Below are 24,419 nucleotides of genomic sequence, written 5' to 3' on the forward strand. Positions count from 1 at the left end.
CCAGGCTGGTCTCGAACTCCTGGCCTTAAGTCATCCACCGGCCCCAGCCTCCCAAAATGCTGGGGTTACTGGTGGTAGCTATTGTTTCTATAACTCTATGAGCCAGATATTGTTCTAGGACTTTATATAAATCATCTCATTTAGTTCTCACAGTAACCTTTTAAAAGTTACTATTATAATCTGTGTTTCACAGAGAGGTTAAAACACTTTCCCAAGTCAGCCGGGATTTGGCCTTAGATATTTTGGCTTCGAAGTCCATGCTTCTGACCACTATGCCCTTATAAGCATCCCGGAGAGCTTCCGCTACCCCTATCCTGCCCTACCCCTGTTGCTGGCATCTTTGGGGTAAAAGACAATTTTAGGTACAAACCAGAAAGATGAGCTCCACGGGAGTTACTGGGAATGAAAGGCAGCATTTACAGCTTGGCTCACTTTGCATGAGCAAATTGTTCTACTTCTAGGAAAAAAAATCAGTTTGGAAGCTTCAGATGCAAATGGTCCCATGACATCATCCATCTTCTGCATGTCATAGACACCGGATACCTGGGAAGCTGGTGCCAATATAAATGGTATTTATTGCTACATTTTTGTCATTTATTTGTTTTTTAAATTTTTATTTATTTATTTTGCTCAGATAATTTTGACCATGAAGAGTCCTGTTGACCTGGCCAAATACTGATGAAATAACTTCACTATCACACATCACACTCTCGGTGTTTAGTAAAGAGGAAGCTTGCGTTTTAAGATGAATATAGGAAAACGTTAGTGTCTCTCTCTCTCTCTCTCTCTCAAAGATGATTGTATTTCCCTCACATTTCTTGGGCTTTCCACCCCACCCTAATATGGACAGAAATGTTTATCATTATGGGATGCTGGAATAACTGTTTAACCTAAGTGTGTAAATGTGGGGAATGCTGACAAAAATGATATGTTTCTAGTTGCAAAATGATCTCATTGAAGAACGGGGCCTTGTTCACAAGCTCCTCTCAGATCCAGAAGTTGTATTACCCTCTGGCCTGTACATGAAACAACTGGAACTACATGGAGACTGCTTCCCAGAGCACCTTTTATATGATCAGCATATCACAAAGTATTTACTGAATGCTTGCAACATACTTAGCACATGCAAGTATTTGAAGAGGTGCAATCAGCATAATTTTTTTTTTGAAAAAGTAAGAGAAAGAAAGAAAGAAAAGAATGAAAGAGAGAAAGAAAGAGGAAGAGAAAGAGGGAGAGAGAACGAGAGTCTTGCTTTATTGCCCAGGCTAGAATGCAGTCTGAAAATGGGTATTAAAAACCTCTTTTATGCCAATAATTGTGCTTAACAATGGAGACAGGAAGGAATAAGGGAGGAAAATAACAAACAAGTAGCCAGCCAATATTTCATTTAAGCCTGTGAAATGCTATGCAATTACTGAGGAGTGATTTACTTCCAATTATGTAGTCACTTTTAGAGTAGGTGTGATGTGGTACTGAGAAGAATGTATGTTTTATGGATTTGGGGTGGAGAGTTCTGTAAATGTTTATTAAGTTTACTTGTTCCAGGTCTGAGTTCAAGTCCTGGATATCCTTGTTAATTTTCTGTCTCGTTGATCTGTCTAATATTGACAATGTGATGTTAAAGTCTCCCATTATTATTGTGTGGGAGTCTAAGTCTCTTTATAAGTCATTAAGAACTTGCCTTATGTATCTGGGTGCTCCTGTATTGGGTGCGTATATATTTAGGATCGTTAGCTCTTCTTGTTGCATTGATCCTTTTACCATTATGTAATGTCTTTCTTTGCCTCTTTTGATCTTTGTTGCTTTAAAGTCTATTTTATCAGAGATGAGAATTGCAACTCCTGCTTTTTATTTATTTATTTTGCTCTCCGTTTGGTTGGTAAATCTTCCTCCATGCCTTTGTTTTGAGTCTTTGTGTATCCTTGCATGTGAGATGGGTCTGGATGTAGCATACCGATGGGTTTTGGCTTTTTATCCAATTTGCCTGTCTGTGTCTTTTGATTGGGGCATTTAGTTGATTTAAATTTAGGATTAATAATAATATATGTGAGTTTAATACTGCCGTTAAATACTGCTAGCTGGCTGTTTTGCCCATTAGTTGATGTAGATTCTTCATTATGTTAATGCTCATTACCTTTTGGTATATTTTTGGAATGGCTGATACTGGTTGTTCCTTTCTATGTGTAGTGCTTCTTTCAGAAGCTCTTGTAAAACAGGCCTGGTGGTGATGAAATCTCTGAGTACTTGCTTGTTCACAAAAGATTTTACTTTTTCTTCACTTATGAAGCTTAATTTGGCTGGATATGAAATTCTGGGTTGAAAGTTCTTTTCTTTAAGGATGTTGAATATTGGCCCCCACTCTCTTCTGGCTTGTAGGGTTTCTGCTGAGAGATCTGCTGTGAGTTTGATAGGCTTCCCTTTGCGGGTAACCTGACCTTTCTCCCTGGCTGCCCTTAGCATTTTCTCCTTCATTTCAACCCTGGTGAATCTGACAATTATGCACCTTGGGGTTGCTCTTCTTGAGGAATATCTTTGTGTTGTTCTCTGTATTACCTGGAGTTGAATATTGTCCTGCCTTGCTAGGTTGGGAAAGTTTTCCTGAATAATATCCTGAAGAATATTTTCCAGTTTGGATTCATTCTCTTCGTCACATTCAGGTACACCTATCAAACGTAGATTAGGTCTTTTCACATAGTCCCATATTTCTTGGAGACTTTGCTCATTCCTTTTTACCCTTTTTTCTCTAATCTTGTCTTCTCGTTTTATTTGACTGAGTTGGTCCTCGACCTCTGATATCCTTTCTTCTGCTTGGTCAATTTGACTGTTAAAACTTGTGCATACTTCGTGAAGTTCTTGTATTGTGCTTTTCAGCTCCATTAATTCACTTATATTCTTCTCTAAATTGTCTATTCTCATTAGCATTTTGTCAAACCTTTTTTCAAGGTTCTTAGTTTCTTTGCATTGGATTAGAACATGTTCCTTTAGCTCACAAAAGTTTCTTATTATCCACCTTCTAAAGCCTGATTCTGACAATTCATCACACTCATTCTCCATCAGGCCTTGTTCCCTTGCTGATGAGGAGCTGCGATCCCCTAAAGGAGGAGAAGCATTCTGATTTTGGATGTTTTCAGCCTTTTTGTGCTGGTTTCTTCCCATCTTTGTGGATTTATCCACTTGTCATCTTTGTAATTGCTGGCTTTCAGATTGGGTCTCTGAGTGGACTTCCAGCTTGTTGGTGGTGATGTTATTTCTGTTTCTTTGTTTTCCTTCTATGGATACCCCTCCCCTACAGAGCTAGACCTTTCCGGGTTCAGCTGTGTTTGCTGTGAAACTCTCAACCGTCAGCGTTTCCTATTGCTGTTTTTTTGTAGGGGTGGGACCAGCCGAGCCCGATCACTTGGCTCCCTGCCTTGGAGCCCCCTTTTTTTCTTTTCCTAATTGAACAGTTGATTCTCTCCCTGGTACCCCAGTCGCCTGCCAAAAAGGCGCTGGGATCTATGCAATTTCCCATGAGGCCACCGGGCCGGATGAAACAGCAGCACTGAGATTCATGGCGCTTTTCTGCCCAGAAATCTCCCGGTCTGGCTCCCCACCTCAGTCCCCCTTTCAATCAGCTGAATGGGCAACTCTGCCTTCCCGGAGCTCCAAACACCAACCAAAAGGGCACCCAGTCCCGCATACTCTGCACTGAGAACCGCCACGCCGGCCAAAAGAGTCATGCCGGCGACCCGTGGGACTCCTCTGCTGGGAATCTCCTGGTCCGTGGGCAACAAAAATTCATCTGGAAGTCTGACATCCACTCACTCCCTGCGCCTTCACTGGGAGCTGCAATCCTGAGCTGCTGCTAAACGGCCACCTTGGATCTCTCTCCCATAAACAATTTTTAAAGATATTTGTATTCTTGGTGGAGGGATGGGGAGACAAACTGATGTGCAAGACATGATAACAGAATATGGAACCAGATAATTAATTCTATGGCCCTGGCAGTTAGCTTACTATTTATCCAAAAAAGGAGGTTGAAGAAAGATTTCATGGAAAAGGAGGGACTTGAACGAGGCCCTAATAGAATTTGTTTCTAGAGAATGGCAAGGGCAGGGCTACAGTGCTGAGAGTGACCAACTGGCCCTGGGGACAGTGAAGGGACAAACCCGAGGAGAGAAGGAAGCTGAGGCTGAGGAATTAGGAAACCTGAGACTGATGTTATTTTCAACTATTTAATTTGAAATGATCTTTCAAATATTTCCTGCAAGATAAAATCATGACACTAAGGCAAATATAAAATAACATGTTTCAAGGATTTCATTTTATTTTTTAAAGATTATACATCAAATATTCATAGGAAATCTCACCAGGGATTTTATTTAATTTATGAATTAATGGAAGAGCCAATAAGAGGTTAAAGAGAAGTTGTGAAGGATGCTGGGTGGATAGACATCAAATTTGTAAATTGATAGGCAGTTGAATGAATAAATGTTAGGATAAGATTGCTGGGTTACAAACGAAACCAGTTAATGTCTTACGGGACAACAAATCCTAATCTTTTGGGTTATATGTTCCACTGGACAGAAGTTATTTGCATCTGTACTGGAAAAAAAATCCCTAAGTTAACACATAACTTTACTAAATCTGGGACATTTAATCCATAGCAAATAGTGAGCAAAATGAAGTACATTCACCTAGATAGTCCTTGGGTAGCTTTTGTCACATATGACATTGAAAAAGATGTGCCACTCACTTTTTTTTTCTATTGCTAACTTTTAGATAATTTAAAAAATAATACTGACCTACAAAGAAATGAAGAAAAATCTGGTTTACTGCAGTGCCCTTTTAAGGCTCTGTAGATGGGACCCCCTGTGTGTTCTTGTTCTATATTTAGTTCTTGAATAACTCAGACCGAGAAATCCGGAGGCCTCTTTGGCCCAGTGTCCCATCTTCTTTCTCCCATAGTCTTTTCATCTTCGTTACCACTGACAGCCAGCTCTCGGCTTGGGTTCCTCCTTCGTTCTTTAATTGAGATGTAGACAAGTAGAAATGGGGCCTGAGGCAGGTTCACAGATGGGAAGGGCTGGTTTAACCCTGCACTGGTCCAGAAGCTGAGCCTCCGTGCCAGTGAATGTGTCCGATGGGGGAGCAGGGTTCTCGGCGTGGGGAAGTTCTGCCTGTGAGCCCTTGCCTTTCTGTCTTGCTGACCCTTCTACCTGGAATCGCATGTCAGTGTGTTGCAGGTGCCATGTACATCACCGGCTTTGCTGAATCTATCTCGGATTTGCTGGGCCTCAGGAGTATCTGGGCTGTGCGAGGAATTTCAGTTGCGGTGCTTCTGGCCTTGCTGGGCATTAACCTAGCAGGTGTCAAATGGATAATCCGCCTCCAGCTGCTGTTGCTGTTCCTGCTGGCTGTGTCAACACTGGACTTTGTGGTGGGTTCTTTCACCCACCTGGACCCAGGTAAGCCTTTTGGAGTCCTGTGTGTGGCCTTACGGATCTGCACTGCTTCATAGATGTTTGTGGGTGTGAGTCTGCCAACTTCATCTCCCCCTAACTCTCATATGCCTTACCTACAATTGGCGTGGGCTGTTCCTGGATCAGGTGAATGGGTGTGTCTTGGAGCAGCTTCATGGGGATGGAAGCTCCTCTTCACATAGACATTGTCTAGCACATATTCTATGTGTCCTTTTATTTTCTTTCTATTAAAAAAACCAGGGTGGGAGCAGTGGCACACGCCTGTAATCCCAGCACTTTGGGGGGCTGAGGCAGGTGGATCACCTGAAGTTTGAGATCGCAGGAGTATGAGACCAGCCTGGCTAACACAGTGAAACCTTGTCTCTATTAAAAATACAAAAATAAGCTGGGCGTGGTGGTAGGCACCTGTAATCCCAGCTACTCAAAAGGCTGAGGCAGGAGAATCGCTCGAGCCTGGGAGGCGAAGGTTGCAGTAAGCTGAGATTGCACCACTGCACTCCAGCCTGGGCAACAAGAGAGAAACTCTGTCTCAAAAACCCCCCAAAACAAAGAAAAACCCCCAGAAAATTTAGGTAAAACAAATAAAAAGCAGGAGTGGATAAAGATCAGATTCATAACAGTGATTGGTAGAGTGGGCAAGAAATCAAGATGAGAGTAGGGAAGAAGACTTTAAAAGACTTTTAAAAGAAAACAAATTTTCCTGTTTTTTTTCTTTTTTTTTTTTTTTTTTTTTTTTTTTTTTACAAAAAAAGGACTTGATATAAATATAACATGTTAGCAATTGTCGTTTTTGGGAGATGAGGGCAGATATATGTTTGATTATTTGTAGTTTTCTCTATAAAATTTTTTTTCAAAATATAAAAATATTAACTACACTTAAATAAACAACCAGGTCTAGTTTTACAGCATTTGCAAATGGTATTATATATTTATAATCCATCACTGTCTAATCTAATCTTGGGTTTTCCCCACCCTTGAGGCTGCTTGGCAACTCTAATCCCACATCCTTATGCCTGGAGTGAGGAGCTATTACCCAGAGTGTGTATAACTTTGTAGCTTTGTGATTTGGACAGGTTTGGCACCAAGTCTTTGCTTCTCTCCAGAGTACAGAGCTAGTCCTAGGAAGTGATTGGAAAAAAGGCTGTTGCCTGATATTTCACACTTCAGGGAACTCTGTCTCTATGTAGACCAGGCATCTACATTGGAATACGGACAGGAAAAGGGAACTGTTTTTTGAAAAAACAAACCTGCAGCCCAGAAAATAACCTCTGATGCTGGTGGCAGTAAGGGTGATGATAGCCACTGCATTTGACGGAGTACCTGCTCTGTGCCAGACATTGTATAGTTAGTCAACTTAGCACTTTATATGGTGTATCTTACTTAATCCTTATCATAACCTCTTGAGATAAGAACAGCTGTACCCCTTTTAGAGATGAGGAAACTGGGGCTCAAAGATGGTATACTTTGGGGTAATGCACAGCAGAGCTGGGATTTGAAGCTAGATCTGTTTGATACTGAAGCTGTTCCCTGAAGTGAGAAGTGGGGCCTGTTTGTGCACAATGACATGCTGTCTTTTTGTGACAGCAACTCTGCTTTTCCCCTTGGAGGCCACCCCTGATGTGTCCCTACACAGCTCTGTCTTTTAGAAAAATGTTGGTTGTGGGAAGGTCAGCATTCAGTTGGCATCCACTGATCTGGCCTTATTACTTCTGAGCATGTTAAAATATTCTGTTGGAAAAGTGTCACTCCCTTGAGCTCCCTGAGTATCTCCTACCCACTGGCATCCTAGTCCCTCCCAAGAAACCTTCAGACAGCCTGACAATCTGGCACCTAAAGGGTTAACCTGGGGGCCACTCTAGTGCTCAGGGCCAATGTGATGTCCATACTGATCACCTGGAGTCCAGGCCTTGCAAATTGCTAAATATTTGACGCATCTCCAGGAAGGAAACAGTGATTTTTTTTTTTCCCCTGGCCATGTACCACCCTGCAGAGATGGCTCGCATACAGAAGGAGACTTGCTGGCCTTTGGCCATCAAACTGTCAGTGAAAGAAAGACAGAGTCAAGTACCCCAATTCCTGGTACTTCCACCTCCAGCGACACAGTTGCTGGAAGAACTTAATTAGTTAAATTGCAAGGCAATACTGGCTTCTTTGAAACCTCACACTGGCCTGATGTATTTTCCTTCTTCTTGATTAGAAGTTTTCTTGGCTGCTCTTCTAAGTTACTCCAAATATTTTTCCTTCCTTCTGGTCAATACATTAGAGTGTAGTGTGAAATGAAATTTATTTTCAATCATTCCCATAGCAACTGGCCCCTCAAGAATCTGTTTTTGGTATCACTGATGTTTCATATGGGATATTTTCTTTGTGGTTAAAAATCCAAACTGAAACCAAACTATAAACCTTCAGAATGAATTTAGCAGAGTGACTTCAACTCTTTAAAAAAAAAAAAAAAAAGAGGACATATACATAAATATTTGAAAAAAAGACTGGAAGGAACTATGCCTAATTGTGAGTATCTTTCTGTTGAGATTACGTGTGACTAAATTATCTTATTTCTACTTTTCCTTCAATTGTCTAGTGTTACTTTTAAAAAAAATTAATAGATTTGCTGTTAGAGCAGTTTTAGGTTTATGGTAAATTAAGGAAATAGTGTAAAAGTTCCCACATACCCCTTTTCAACTTTCCCCACCACAGTTTCCCCTATTATTAATATCTTGTATTAATGTGATACATTTACTAGAAGTGATGAACCAATATTGATATGTTGTTGCTAATAATTTAGGGTTCACTCAATGTTATGCATTCTGTGGATTTTGACAATATACAATGTTAAGTATGCAGGATTACAGCATCATACAGATGAGTTTCACTGCCCTAAAAATTCCCTGTGCCCTGCCTATTAATGCTCCTCAGCTCCTGGCAACCACTGATCTTTTTACTGTTTCCATAGTTTTGGCTTTTCCAGAATGTCGTATAGTTGGAACCATATAGTACGTGGCATTTTCAGCTTGGCTTCGTTCACTAGTAATATGCATTTAAGATTCCTCCATGTCTTTTTCTGGCTTGACAACACATTTCCTTTTGTCACTGCATAAAAAGAAACTGGATGTAGCACAGTTTGTCCATTCACCTACTGGAGGACATCTTGATTGCCTCCAGTTTTTGGCAATTATGAATACAACTGATATAAACATCCATGTTCAGGTTTTTGTGAGGATACATTTTCAATTCATTTGGATAAATACCTAGATGCATCATTGTTGGAGCATATGGTAAGACTATGTTTGTAAGAAGCTGCCAAACTGTCTTCTTAAGTGGCTGTACTATTTTGCATTTCCACCAACAATGAATGAGAGTTCCTGTTGCTCCACATCCTCATCAGCATTTGGTATTGTCAAGGGTTTTTTTTTTTTTTTTTTTTTTTTTTTTTGTAATTCTAATAGATGCACAGTAGTATCTCATCATTGTTTTAATTTGTAATTCTCAAATGACATATAATATTTAATGTGTTTCTGTATGCTTATTTGCCATCCATATGTCACCTTTGGGGAAGTGTTAAGATCTTTTGCCATCCAGGCTGGAATGCAGTGGCATGATCTCGGCTCGCTGCAATCTCTGCCTCCCAGATTCAAGTAATTCTCATGTCTCAGCCAGCTGAGTTGCTGGGATTACAGGCGTAAACTAGCACACCTGGCTAATTTTTTGTATTTTTATTAGAGATGGGGTTTTGCCATGTTGGCCAGGCTAGTCTTGAACTCTTGGCCTCAAGAGATTCACCTGCCTCGGCCTCCCAACGTGCTGGGATTACAGGCATAAGCCACTGCACCTGGCCACCATTGAGTTTTAAGAGTTCTTTGTATATTTTGGATTCAAGCCTTTTATCAGATGTGTGCTTTGCAAATATTTTCTTCCCAGTCTGTGGTTGGTTCTTTCATTCTCTTAACAGTGTCTTTTGTGAAGCAGAAATTTCAGACTGTAATGGAGTCTAACTTATCAACTTTTTTGCATGGATCATGACTTGGGTGCTGTACCTAAAATCTCTTTGCTAAACACCTAGATTTTCTCATTTGTTTTCTTTTAGAAGTTTTGTTTGACATTTAGGTCTATGATCCAGATTGAGTTAATATTTCGTGAAGGGTGTAAGATGAGTGTCCAGATTATTCTGGGGTTATTTTTGGCACATGAATATGCAGTTGTTCCAGCACCAGTTATTGAAAAGACTCTCTTGTCTCCATTGAATTGCTTTTGTGCCTTTGTCAGGTAGCAGTTGACTGTATTTGTGTGTTTCTGCACTCTCTTTTCTGTTCCATTGCTCTGGCTATTCTGTCTTGAATACCATACTCTCTTGATTACTACAGCTTTATAGTAAGTCTTAAAGTTGGTTAGCATCTGTCCTTCAACTTTGTCCGTTTTCACCAGTGTTTTTTCTTTTTTCTTTTTTAATTATTGTGCTTTAAATTCTGGGGTACATGTGTAGAACGTGCAGGCTTGTTACATAGGTACACATGTGCCATGGTAGTTTGCTGCACCCATCAACCCATCATCTACATTAGGTATTTCTCCTAATGCTATCCCTCCCCTAGCCCCCCTCACCCCCGATAGGCCCCAGTGTGTGATGTTCCCCTCTCTGTGTCTATGTGTTCTCATTGTTCAGCTCCTACTTATGAGTGAGAACATGTGGTGTTTGGTTTTCTGTTCTTGTGTCAGTTTGCTGAGAATGATGGTTTCCAGATTCATCCATGTCCCTGCAAAGGACATGAACTCATCCTTTTTATGGCTGCATAGTATTCCATGGTGTATATGTGCCACATTTTCTTTATCCAGTCTATCACTGATGGGCATTTAGGTTGGTTCCAAGTCTTTGCTATTGTGAATAGTGCCACAATGAACATAAGTGTGCATGTGTCTTTAGAGTAGAATGAAGTATAATCCTTTGGGTATATAACCAGTAGTGGGATTGCTGGGTCAAATGGTATTTCTGGTTCTAGATCCTTGAGGAATCACCACACTGTCTTCCACAATGGTTGAACTAATTTACACTCCCACCAACAGTGTAAAGTGTTTCTATTACTCCACACCCTCTCCAGCATCTGTTGTTTCCTGACTTTTTAATGATCGCCGTTCTAACTGGCATGAGATGGTATCTCATTGTGGTTTTGGTTTGCATTTATCTAATGACCAATGATGACGAGCTTTTTTTCATATGTTTGTTGGCTGCATAAATGTCTTCTTTTGAGAAGTATCTGTTCATATCCTTTGCCCACTTTTTGATGGGGTTGTTTTTTTTTTTTCTTGTAAATTTGTTTAAGTTATTTGTAGATCCTGGATATTAGCCCTTTGTCAGATGGACACATTGCAAAAATTTTCTCCCATGCTGCAGGTTGCCTGTTCACTCTGATGATAGTTTCTTTGCTGTGCAGAAGCTCTTTAGTTTAATTAGATCCCATTTGTCAATTTTGGCTTTTGTTGCCATTGCTTTTGCTGTTTTAGTCATGAAGTCTTTGACCATGCCTGTGCCCTTAATAGTACTGCCTAGGTTTTTTTTCTAGGGTCTTTATGGTTTTGGGTCTTACATTTAAGACTTTAATCCATCTTGAGTGAATTTTTGTATAAGGTATAAGGAAGGAGTCCAGTTTCAGTTTTCTGCATATGGCTAGCCAGTTTTCCCAGAACCATTCATTAAATAGGGAATATTTTCCCCATTGCTTGTTTTTTTCAGTTTGTCAAAAATCAGATGGTTGTAGATGTGTGGTGTTATTTTTGAGGGCTTTGTTCTGTTCCATTGATCTATATGTCTGTTTTGGTACCAATACCATAGTGTTTTGGTTACTGTAGCCTTGTAGTTTAGTTTGAAGTCAGGTAGCATGATGCCTCCAGCTTTGTTCTTTTTGCTTAGGATTGTCTTGGCTATGTGGGCTCTTTTTTGTTCCATATGAAATTTAAAGTAGTTTTTTTCTACTTCTGTGAAGAAAGTCAATGGTAGCTTGATGGCTATAGCATTGAATCTATAAATTACTTTGGGTAGTATGGCCATTTTCATGATATTGATTCTTTTTATTCATGAGCATGGAATGTTTTTCCATTTGTTTGTGTCCTCTCTTATTTCATTGAGCAGTGGTTTGTAGTTCTCCTCAAGAGGTCCTTCATATCCTTTGTTAAGTTGTATTCCTAGGTATTTAATTCTCTTTGTAGCAATTGTGAATGGGAGTTCACTCATGATTCAACTCTCTGTCTGTTATTGATGTATAGGAATGCTTGTGATTTTTGAACATTGATTTTGTATCCTGAGACTTGGCTGAATTTGCTTATCAGCTTTAGGAGATTTTGGGCTGAGACAACGGGGTTTTCTAAATGTACAATTGTGTCATCTGCAAACAGAGACAATTTAACTTCCTCTTTTCCTATTTGAATACCCTTTGCCTGATTGCCCTGGCCAGAACTTCCAATACTATGTTGAATAGGAGTGATGAGAGAGGGCATCCTTGTCTTGTGTCAGTTTTCAAAGGGAATGCTGCCGGTTTTTTGCCTATTCAGTATGATATGGGCTGTGGGTTTGACATAAATAGCTCTAATTATTTTGAGATACCATCCATCAAAATCTGGTTTATTGCGAGTTGATAGCATGCAGGTGTGTTGAATTTTGTTGAAGGCCTTTTCTGCATCCATTGAGATAATCATGTGGTGTTTGTCATTGGCTCTGTTTATGTGATGGATTACATTTATTGATTTCTGTATGTTGAACCAGCCTTGCATCCCGGGGAAGAAGGTGACTTGATCGTGGTAGATAAGCTTTTGACTTGCTGCTGGATTCAGTTTGCCAGTATTTTATTAAGGTTTTTTGCATCAATGTTCATCAGGGATACTGGCCTGAAATTTTCTTTTTTTGCTGTGTCTCTGCCAGGTTTTGGTATCAGGATGATGCTGGCCTCATAAAATGAGTTAGGGAGAATCCCCTCTTTTTCTATTGTTTGGAATTGTTTCAGAAGGAATGGTATCAGCTCCTCTTTATAGCTCTGGTAGAATTCAGCTATGAATCCCTCTGGTCCTGGACTTTTTTGATTGGTAGGCTATTAATTACTGCCTCAACTTCAGAACTTGTTATTGGTCTATTCAGGGATTCAACTTCTTCCTGGTTTAGACTTTGAAGGGCGTATGTGTCCAGGAATTTATTCATTTCTTCTAGATTTTCTAATTTATTTGTGTAGAGATGTTTATAGTATTCTCTGGTGGTAGTTTGTATTTCCGTGGAAATGGTGGTGATATCTCTTTTATCATTTTTATTGCATCTATTTGATTCTCCTCTCTTTTATTCTTCATTAGTCTGGCTAGTGGTCTATTTTGTTGACGTTTTCAAAAAACCAGCTCCCGGATTCATTGATTGTTTTTGAAGGGTTTTTTTGTGTGTCTATCTCCTTCAATTCTGCTCTGATCTTAGTTATTTCCTGTTTTCTGTTAGCTTTTGAATTTGTTTGTTCTTGCTCCTCTAGTTCTTTTAATTGTGATATTAGGGTGTTGATTTTAGATCTTTCCTGCTTTCTCTTGTGGGCATTTAGTGCTATAAATTTCCCTCTAGACACTGCTTTAAATGTGTCTCAGGGATTCTGGTATATTGTGCCTTTGTTCTAATTGGTTTCAAAGAACTTCTTTCTGCCTTCATTTTGTTATTTATCCAGTAGTCATTCAGGAGCAGGTTGCTCAGTTTCCATGTAGTTGTGTGGTTTCGAGTGAGTTTCTTAATCCTGAGTTTTAATTTGATTGCACTGTGGTCTGAGAGACTGTTTGTTATGATTTTCATTCTTTTGCATAAGGAGTGTTTTACTTCCAATTATGTGGTCAATTTTAGAATAAGTGCAATGTGGTGCTGAGAAGAATGTATATTCTGTTGATTTTGAGTGAAGAGTTATGTAGATGTCTATTAGGTCTGCTTTGTCTAGAGTTGAGTTCAAGTCCTGGATATCCTTGTTAATTTTCTGTCTTGATCTGTCTAATATTGACAGTGGGGTGTTAAAGTCTCCCACTATTATTGTGTGGGAGTCTAAGTCTCTTTGTAGGTCTCTAAGAACTTGCCTTATGAATCTGGGTGCTCCTGTGTTGGGTGCATATATATTTAGGATAGTTAGCTCTTCTTGTTGCATTGATCCCTTTATCATTATGTAATGCCCTTCTTTGTCTCTTGATTTTTGTTGGTTTAAAGTCTGTTTTATCAGAGACTAGGATTGCAACCCCTCCTCTTTTTTTGGTTTCCATTTGCTTGGTAAATCTTCCTCCATCCCTTTGTTTTGAGCCTGTGTCTTTGCATGTGAGATAGGTATCCTGAATACAGCATATTGATGCATCTTGACTCTTTATCCAATTTGCCAGTCTGTGTCTTTTAATTGGGGCATTTAGCCCATTTACATTTAAGGTTAATATTGTTATATATGAATTTGATCCTGTCATTATGATGCTCGCTGGTTACTTTGCCCATTAGTTGATGCAGTTTCTCCATAGTGTTGATGGTCTTTGCAATTTAGTATGTTTTTGCTGGTACCAGTTGTTATTTTCCATGTTTAGTGCTTTCTTTGGGAGCTCTTGTAAGGCAGGCCTGGTGGTGACAAAATCTCTTAGCATTTGTTTGTCTGTAAAGGATTTTATTTCTCCTTCGCTTATGAAGCTTAGTTTGGCTGGATATGAAATTCTGGGTTGAAAATTCTTTTCTTTAAAAATGTTGAATATTGGCCCCCACTTTCTTCTGGCTTGCAGAAAGATCCGCTGTTAGTCTGATGGGCTTCCCTTTGTGGGCAACCCGACCTTTCTCTCTGGTTGCCCTTAACTTGTTTTACTTCATTTAGTCTTGGTGAATCTGATGACTATGTGTCTTGGGGTTGCTCTTCTCAAGGAGTATCTTTGTGGTGTTCTCTGTATTTCCTGAATTTGAATGTTGGCCTGTCATGTTAGTTGGGGAAGTTCTCCTGGATAATATCCTGAAGAGTGTTTTCCAGCTTGGTTCCCTTCTCCCCCTCACTCTCAGGTACACCAATCAAACACAGGTTTGGTCTTTTCACATAGTCCCATATTTCTTGGATGCTTTGTTCATTCCTTTTCATTCTTTTGTTCTCTAATCTTGTCTTCTTGCTTTATTTCATGAAGTTTATTTTCAGTTTCTGATATCTTTTCTTCTGCTTGAAGTTCAGTTCAGTTCAGCTATTGATACTTGTGTATGCTTCATGAAGTTCTCATGCTGTGTTTTTCAGCTCCATCAGGTCATTTGTGTTCTTCTCTAGATGGGTTATTCTAGTTAGCAATTCATCTAACCTTTTTTCAATGTTCTTAGATTCCTTGCATTGGGTTAGAACATGCTCCTTTAGCTCAGAGAAGTTTGTTATTACCCACATTCTGAAGCCTACTTCTGTCAATTCGTCAAACTCATTCTGTGTCCAGTTTTGTTCCCTTGCTGTCGAAGAGTTGTAATCCTTTGGAGGAGAAGAGGTGTTCTGGTTTTTGGAGTTTTCAACCTTTTTGCACTGGTTTCTCCCCATCTTTGTAGATTTATCTACCTTTGGTCTTTGATGTTGGTGGCCTTCAGATGGAGTCGCTGACTGAACATCCTTTTTGTTGATGTTGATGCTATTCCTTTCTGTTTGTTAGTTTTCCTTCTAACAGTCAGGCCCTTCTGATGCAGGTCTGCTAGCGTTTGTTGGAGGTCCACTCCAGACCCTGTTTGCCTGGGTATCACCAGCGGAGACTGCAGAACAGCAAAGATTGATACCTGTTCCTTCCTCTGGAAGCTTTGCTGCTCTCTTCAGAGCCATCAGGCAGGGATGTTTTTGTCTGCTGAAGCTGCACCCTCAGTCACCCCTTCCCCGAGGTGTTCTGTCTCAGGGAGATGGGCGTTTTAGCTATAAGCCCCAGACTGGGGCTGCTGCCTTTTTATTTATTTATTTATTTTATTTTGAGACAGAGTTTCACTCTTGCTGGCTGGAGTACAGTGGCGCAATCTTGGCTCACTACAACCTCCACCTCCCAGGTTGAAGTGATTCTCCTGCCTCAGCCTCCCCAGTAGCTGGGATTACAGGCTTGCACTACCACACCCAGCTAATTTTTGTATTTTTAGTAGAGACAGGGTTTCACCAGGCTTGTATTGAACTCCTGACCTCAGGGTATCCATATACCTCTGCCTCCCAAAGTGCTGGGATTACAGGATTAAGCTACCACACCTGGTCTAATTTTTACCCTTCCAATGGACAAGTGTCAAAGAATCTGAAGGCACATTTAAAAACCACAATAGTTAATTTTAAAATCAGAAAAAAAGTTATAAATACACTTAAGTCAAACTGTATTTTTCTCTTTATTTTTAATTTAAAGACAAAATAAATGTCTTTGTTTTATAAAAATTAAAAAATCCTGAAATTTATCAAGTGAAGAGTGAAAGTTTCCTCCCTTTGCTCCATTTTCCCACTCCCACTCCCCAGAGGGAGAAGGACATATAGCTTCCCACTGTATCTTCTATACATGTGCAAGCTCACGTGGACACATGCGTGAACATAAACACACACAGCACAGTTCTTTGTAAAAGTGTAATTAAATTCCACATTGTTTTGCTACTCCCCACTCTAACATATCATGGATATCCTTCTGTGTCAGTACATTTAGGATTCCCTCATTCTTTTAAAACACCCACAGAGCATTCCATATTACAGATTTAAAATACTTTCTATTTAAAGATTAACTTACCAACATGGTGAAACCCTGTCTCTACTCAGAATACAAAAATTAGTCAGGTGTGGTGGTGCGTGCCTGTAATTTCAGCTACTCAGGAGGCTGAGGCAGGAGAATTGCTTGAACCCAGAAGGCAAAGGTTGTAGTGAGCTGAGATCACACCACTGCACTTCAGCCTAGGCAACAGAGCAAGACTCCATCTCAAAAAAAAAAAAAGAATTTAACTTACTGATGAATATTTAGATTTTTTCAGTTTGTTGCTATCAGAAACATTACTGATGTGTACATCCTGTACAAAAGTTGGATCTAATTTCTGTAGGATCATTGCTTATAAATAGAATTCACAGGACAAAACTCAAGAACTTTTAAATTTTTGTTAGGTTCTACTAGATTGTCTTCCAATAAAGTTGTTGCATTCTGAACAACCGCTAACAGTAGCTAAGAGTTATTGATTCCCCATACCTTGGAAAATACTGAAGAGGCTCAATTTTTAAAATCTCTTTCATGTGATGGGCAAAAAATGTAATTTTTTTCTTTCAATTTGCCTTTCTTGAATCATTAATGAGGATTCTTTTTTTTTGTATTTTATTCCCACTTGTATTTTTTTTTTTTTTTTGAGATGCCAAGAAGTTTTTATTGCAAGCACAGTGAGCAGAAAGAGATGTCTTCTCACACAAAGTGGCCACAAGGTCTGCCATTAACTAAATCTCTTTGACAAGCTTTCATTGGTTTAAAGCATATGAATTGGCTTCTTGCTATCACGTGTATATCATTTCTGCCATGTGGGACATTTTCTTGGGAATATACAAGTAATACTCCATGTAGCCTGACAGGTCCTCAGTGGTCACATCATCCACAAAGACTCGAGCTTGCTCAGAACAGGATCGGGGAGAGCCGGACAGAGTTCTGGTGTGCAGCGACTGAGAGTAGTCCTCAAGTGTGGATCTTCGTTCTGGAGTCAAGGGAGCGACATTCTGCAGGCCTGAAAAGGAATAGACTTCCATATCATGCCATCTCTTACACTGGCACTCCTTGCCTATGCATGTGCATGGCTTGCACTGGTTTAGCTTGGAAACTGATTGAAAGTCAGAGAGATCACTGGCTTTGAGACTTGCTTGGGAGACTTGGGTAGCGTCAGAATCTGCCTTCTTACTCTCTGATAGGAGCCTTAGAACGGAAGACACAGGGCATGGTGGATGGAGGCTCGAACATTGTGGAGGCCAACTGGGAGAGCGTCTCCAGCATCCTGCAAATGAGCGGGACGATCGTCGGCAGTGCGCGGTGCCAGGCCTTCCACACGAGGGAAGGCCGCCTGAAGGCCACCTGCAACCTGGTGCAGTGCGGCATCACCAACATGTGTGTGATCGGCGGGGACGGGAGCCTCACCGGGGCCAACCTCTTCCGGAAGGAGTGGAGCGGGCTGCCGGAGGAGCTGGCCAAGAATGGCCACATCCAGAAGGAGGCCGTGCAGAGGTACGCCTACCTCAACGTGGTGGGCATGGTGGGCTCCATCGACAATGACTTCTGTGGCACCGACATGACGATCGGCACCTGCACAGGATCATCGAGGTGGTGGACGCCATCATGACCACGGCCCAGAGCCACCAGAGGACCTTCTTTCTGGAGGTGTTGGGGCGACACTGCGGGTACCTGGCCCTTGTGAGTGTCTTGGCGTGCGGTGCAGACTGGGTGTTCCTTCCAGAATCTCCGCCAGAGGAAGGCTGGGAGGAGCAGATGTGTGTGAAACTCTCCAAGAACCGTGCCAGCAAGAGAAGGCTGAATATTATTATTGTGGCTGAAGGAGCAATTGACACCCAAAATATACCCATTACCTCTGAGAAAATCAAAGAGCTTGTCATCACGCAGCTGGGCTACAACACATGCGTGACCATCCTCGGGCACGTGCAGAGAGGAGGGACCCCTTGAGCATTCAACAGGATCTTGGCCAGCCGCATGGGAGCGGAGGTGGTCATCGCCCTGCTGGAGGCCACCCCCGACACTCCAGCTTGCGTCGTGTCTTAGCAGGAACCATGCTGTGCGCCTGTCGCTGATGGAGTGCATGCAGATGACTCAGGATGTGCAGAAGGCGATGGATGAGAGGAGGTTTCAGGACGCGGTTCGACTCCAGGGGAAGAGCTTTGCGGGCAATCTGAACACCTACAAGCGACTTGCCATCAAGCTGCCGGATGATCAGATCCCAAAGACCAATTGCAACGTGGCTGTCATCAACGTTGGGCCACCCGCGGCTGGGATGAATGCCGCCATGCGCTCAGCCATGTGCGTGGGCATCGCCCACGGTCACAGGATGCTTGCCATCTACGATGGCTTTGACGGCTTTGCCAAAGGCCAGATCAAAGAAATCGGCTGGAGAGACGTCGGGGGCTGGACCGGCCAGGGAGGCTCCATTCTCGGGACAAAATGCATTCTCCCAGGAAAGTACTTGGAGGAGATCGCCACGCAGATGCGCATGCACAGTATCAACGCGCTGCTGATCATCGATGGATTTGAGGCCTACCTGGGACTCCTGGAGCTGTCAGCCGCCTGGGAGAAGCACGAGGAATTCTGTGTCCCCATGGTCATGGTTCCCACCACTGTGTCCAACAATATGCCCGGTTCCGATTTCAGCATCGGGGCAGATACAGCTCTGAATACTATCACTGACACATGCGACCGCATCAAGCAGTCAGCCTGCGGGACCAAGAGTCGTGTCTTCATCATCGAGACCATGGGGGGCTACTGCGGCTACCTGGCCAACATGGGAGGGCTGGCGGCCGGAGCCGACGCTGCCTACATTTTCAAGGAGCCCTTCAACATCAGGGACCTACAGTCCAACGTGGAGCACCTGACAGAGAAAATGAAGACCACCATCCAGAGGGGCCTTGTGCTCAGAAATGAGAGCTGCAGCGAAAACTACACCACTGACTTCATTTACCAGCTCTATTTGGAAGAGGGCAAAGGGCAAAGGGGTGTTCGGCCGCAGGAAGAATGTGCTGGGCCATATGCAGCAGGGTGGAGCACCTTCTCCATTTGATAGAAACTTTGGAACCAAAATCTCTGCCAGAACTATGGAGTGGATCACTGCAAAGCTCAAGGAGGCCTGGGGCAGAGGAAAAAAATTTACCACCGATGATTCTGTTTGTGTGCTGGGAATAAGCAAAAGAAACATCATTTTTCAACCTGTGGCAGAGCTGAAGAATGAAACAGATTTTGAGCACAGGATTCCCAAAGAACAGGGGTGGCTGAAGCTGCGGCCCCTCATGAAGATCCTGGCCAAGTACAAGGCGAGCTATGACGTGTCGGACTTGGGCCAGCTGGAGCACGTGCAGCCCTGGAGCGTCTGACCCGGCCCTGCCTGCCTCTGTTGGCCTCACCACGGACCATCCATTTTTGTAACACTTAAGTTATTTATCAGCACTTTACTGCAAGTATTGTTAATCCCTAATCAGCAGTCACCTGTCACTGCCCATGCCCCCCTCAGAGCCAGTGCATGCTGTCTGTGGACTGTGCCTCATGCTTCCAGATGTGCGTATTAGCAGAATTAAACGTTTGCCTACAACTCAAAAAAAAAAATTGTCTATAATCTTTCACTGTTTTTGCTTTCTATTTTCCCTATTTTCTTTTCCAGGTTTCTTTTTTTTTTCCTACAGTCTTGTTTTGTTCTCCCTGTCAGTTGCTGCCAGCTTTCTCCAAATATCTGGTAGTCCTTGGCTGTCCATCCATTGCTGGTAATGAGGCACCACAGAGCTGATTGGGAGTTCCATGCACAACCCAAGTGGGTGGCAGCTGTGACAGGTGGGCCTCACTGTAGGGTGATTGGTGGCAAACTGTGTTGTTTAATTGGAAGACTCCCAAATGTCTGTTTCTGCATGTCTTTCTCTAGTATAGTTCATATTCTCCAGAGAAGAATTCCCTCATCTCCTGCCAGGGACATGCCCGAGTGCCACAGTTTGGGGAGCAAAGTGGAGGTGGGAGAAGGGGCTGGCAGCCTCACAGTCAGGTGCAGCCTGCCATTCATCAGACACTTCCCCCAGAGCACCCTTCCCTCCGCTGCACCCTTCCATGTTAAGTTGTCTTCCCCTGTCATTCTCACTCTGTCTTGTCTCTCATTTTATCTCCAAACTTACCATAACAGTGGGTCCTCCTTGTCGCCCTCATTTCCTCACCTCCTGACTTCTACAGCCTGGCAGCCTGGTCCCTCTTCCTTTCTTCACCTCCTGTCCCATTCTTCCAAAAACAAGCATCATTGCACAAGGCTCTTTGAAGTCACAGAGCTTCTTTACTGTAAAAAGCTAAATAGCATGACAACTTAATTTAAACAAGACCCTCTCAAGCATTTGTTTGGCTTAAAGCTACAAAAATGCCATTCTGTTGGCTCATATTTTCATTTATGTAAGATGAGTGTCATGCCAAAATGATTTTATTGCCATAGAAGTCAGGCAAATATAGAGAAAATACATTTTAGAAAATAAAGTGACATGTGGCACATTTGAATTCTATGTTCTGTATTTAAAAATGAAATCGTGCCTCTCCAAGCTTAAGTTTTTGGTTATCTAGGAAGACGGTAGCCTGGTCTCTACAGGGTTTTCCACTCCAGAGCCCACACTGCACACTCTCTGCCCTACTGTGGCATTCTGCCATCTGTGTGAGGTGGGTCATTTGGGCCAAGCCAGGCACAGGCCCAACTCACGCTGAATGCAGCAGACAGGAGCTGCTTCTGCTGGGTGAGGGAGGGGGCTTGTGCTTGGCTGTGAGGACAAGGCCATGGCTTCGGAGCTGTAAAAGGGATGGGGCAAGCATGACTGCCTCTGCTTTCTGCTGAGATTCCTTGATCTGAAGTTCCCATAATTTCCTGATCTTCAACCTCAGGACCTTGACTCCTTTCTTATTCTTGAATCTTTTTGCACTGTTGACCACCTATGCTAATCTGAAATGGTCTCTTCCTATTTCTTCCACAACACAACAATCTTTTGGCTCTCTTCTAGGTTTTCCTGTTCCCTGATGTAGGCAGGGAGGCCATAGAGCTCAGTCCTCTGTTGTAATGGCATTTTTTTGTGCCTTCCTCCTCAGAAATAACCTTCCATCATCGCTGCACCAGTGGCTCTCCCCTTCTCCAGCTTTCTCCAACGTAGCTCTCATATCGCCAGTTCCTGTTAGATCTCTACCTGGCTATCTGTGCACCATCTTGAATTAAAGGCAGACAACGTGAAAGCCCTCAATTTCTCACTGCTCTCTTTACTTACCCTCTTCCCCAACTGCCCTTTCCACCAATGAATCAACGAGGAAGAAATCGGCTTACCATCTGCATGTTGATCACCGTTTCTCCCAGCCTAGACAACTTAGAAAAGAACTTTTATTTCTCTGTCTAGCTTAAGCTCTTCTATCCTTTGCAATCCCACAGTTCCCACCTTAGGTCAGCAGATGCCATTTCCTCTGTAGGCCATTTAGACAATTTCCGAATCCGAATTTATCTCTTGAGGATCTTCCCTTTGGTTGTCTCCAGCCATTCCTAAGGGCAGCTGACACCTCCTATGCACTGAAGCCAGATCACTTTTCCTAAAACAGTGCTTCGTCTCAGTCACTCTTCAGCTTCAACAGCATCAGTGGCTTTCTATTGCTACAGGACAAAACCCAAACCCATTCTGTTTGCATTCAAAGAGCCACATGGTCTATCCCTAAACTACCCATTTCGTTGTATCTCCAACTCTGCCCCTTTCCAAATAATTCCCCCCAAAAACGTGTTTACTCACTGATTTATGAATGCATATTACTACAGTCTGCTTCTAATTCTGGACTTCTCTTCACCATGCTCTGTGGGACCTAGGTTTTTGTGCTTGGATGAAGTAGTTCATGGAAATTGTCCATGAAGAAGACATGGTCTGAAATCCAGGATCCTCTGTGTGGTCTTGAGCCCTGTTAGATGTTCTGAGCCTTGGTTTTCTCATTGGGAAAAACAAGGATGAAAATCATATTTACATCTCCAGGCTGCCTTCCTGCCTGTCTCAGTGTGGCTGCCAGGTCCAAGGCCCGTGGAGATCGTTGGGTGAGGGACTGTAACAGTCTGCTCGGTCCCCCAGGGACTTTAATGAGGGCATTTGAGACTCTGGTTCCTTGTTAAAATTTTTAAGGCTGGGCACGGTGGCTCACGCCTGTAATCCCAGCACTTTGGGAGGCTGAGGTGAGCAGATCACCTGAGGTCAGGAGTTTCAGACAAGCCTAGCCAACATGGTTAAACCCCCTCTCTGCTAAAAATACAAAAATTAGCCAGTCATGATGCATGCCTGTAGTCCCAGCTACTTGGGAGGCTAAGGCAGGAGAAATCACTTGAACCTGGGAGGTGGAGGTTGCAGTGAGCTGAGATCGTGCCGTTGCACGCCAGCCTGGGCGACAGAGGAGACTTCGTCTTTAAAAAAAAAAAAAAGTTTTTAAAATGTACTGATGATCTATTTCAAGTATACAGAAAGAATATAACATAATCATTTATTCACCACCCAAATTTAATGAATAATATTTTGACAGTTTTGCTTCAGAGAGCTATTCAATATAAAAATAAACAAAGCATTGCAGATATAGTTCAAGATACACCTTCACCCACCCCCTCCTGTCCCCCAAGGGACCACTGTCCAGAGGGTCATCCTTCCCCTGTATTTTTATTTTTCTACCATATGTAGATGGCCCTAAGTGATGTCTGGTATTGTTTAGTGTTTGAAAATTTTATATACATTGTATCATATCGCATGGATCCTCTCATTGGATAATTTGAATGGTGAATGAACGACTTTGCAATTTGCTTTCTTTCACCCAACATACTTTTGCAATTTATCCATGTTAGTACATGGCATGGCATTTCATTCATTTTAACTGTTCTCCGTGTAAGGGAGACCCAGAAAAGTTACTGAGTAGTGACAAGTTCTGTGAGACGGGTTTGCACAGGGCAGCCGGGGCTCCTGGCACTCCCTGTGCAGTCAGAGAGGCACATGAGATGTTTAAGAGGAGATTCTCTGGGAGCTGAGCATTAAGCGAGACAGATGCAGAGGCCTTGTCTGCCACCCGGCGGGGCTTCGGCTTTGTTTTGGGGCAGTGGGAAACCTGACTCAAGTTTATGTTTTAGAAAGATTGCTCTGGTCCCAGTACGGAAACTGGCCAGGGATAGGGATGAAGAAAGGAGGCAGGACTCACTTGAGAGGCTGCTACGGCAACCCAAAAGAGCCAGAAAGGGTGGGAAAGAGACCGGACGGGGCGGGGTGTGGGGTGAGGCCAAGAGAAGGCTTAAGGCTGACACCCGGCTGGCTGGCTGGCTGGTGACTTTGCGTTCTGGGACTTCGTGGTCTGGGAGGTATATGGCAACTGGAACAGGTGTGGAGGAAATGGCGAGGCCAGTGTGCGAGCTCAGCTGAAAACGGTGGCCCAGAGTTCAGAGGTGCGCGCAGGGCTGGGGTAGAGCGCCCCGCAGCGTGGGAGCAGGAGAAGCGGTGGGCTGGGCGAAATGCTTGGGCAGCGTGTGCTGGCTTGGAAGCAGAAAGAGCCATAGTTGTTGAGACAATTTAATTTACCAGAAAAGGCAGTTGTTGAGACAATTTAATTTATCAGAAGAGGCATTTTCACTGTTCTATATATATTTTTAAAAACCTCTCTGGCAAAATTCCAAACATACAAAGTGGGTAAGCTAAAAATTCTTTACCCAGAAACACACCCAGAATCTCCCCGGGTGGCTGTTCCGTTTGGGATGCAGGGAACACATGGATGTTTTGGCTGCTCTCTGGGCCTGGCAGCTGGCCTGCACTGTGGCTGCGGGGGGCCAGGCCTGGGGTCTTCCTAGGATGCACGGTGCTGGTCTGTTGTAGGCATTCAGGAAATATTTGTGCAAGGAACGAACACACTGAGTGGAAGGTGATGATGCCTGACTCTGCAGCCTCTTCTGCCCGGGCGAGTGAGGATGGCTCATCCATGGGTGCCTAGAGGGAGCCCTCCACACCCCCAGGGGGAACATCTGCCTGCGCCCCCTTGGCTGAGGTTCTGTTATCCTCCGGAGACGAAGCCACCAGTTAGCTATCACTAGAATTCCGTAGAAGCATCCTCCCAGCGGGGCGTCTCCCCCAGTCTCCCTCGTGGCTCCCTTCGCCCTGTAGTGGAAGGGCACTCGCATGGCTTTGCCAGGAAGGGTCTTCTGGGCTGTGGTGAGCTAGGGCAGCCTGGAAGGGCCCTGCAGTGCCCAGGATGGCCTCTGTGTGGAGTTGTGATTCTGACTTGTTTTCTGCC

The 24,419-nt window shown here is 43.0% G+C and overlaps 2 protein-coding genes across 4 annotated transcripts in view; both read left to right on the top strand.

Moving 5' to 3' along the window:
- SLC12A8 (solute carrier family 12 member 8) overlaps positions 1–24,419 on the top strand; it is a 140,239-nt gene that overhangs the window by 30,842 nt on the left and 84,978 nt on the right. For all 3 annotated transcript variants that reach the window (XM_032268303.1, XM_032268301.1, XM_032268302.1), the window contains exon 5: positions 5,216–5,447. In XM_032268303.1, coding sequence (XP_032124194.1) covers positions 5,216–5,447 — 232 coding nt within the window. The remainder of the gene's footprint in view (positions 1–5,215; positions 5,448–24,419) is intronic.
- On the top strand, positions 17,349–19,722 carry LOC116543018 (ATP-dependent 6-phosphofructokinase, platelet type-like). The gene is given in 4 exon segments (XM_032268305.1): positions 17,349–17,713; positions 17,716–18,178; positions 18,180–19,113; positions 19,115–19,722. Coding segments are annotated over 4 exon segments (2,148 nt in total). The 5' UTR covers positions 17,349–17,352; the 3' UTR covers positions 19,505–19,722.

This window comes from Sapajus apella, unplaced genomic scaffold (assembly GCF_009761245.1).
Source record: "Sapajus apella isolate SASKATOON/1434 unplaced genomic scaffold, GSC_monkey_1.0 scaffold178, whole genome shotgun sequence".
Taxonomy (NCBI): Eukaryota; Metazoa; Chordata; class Mammalia; order Primates; family Cebidae; genus Sapajus; species Sapajus apella.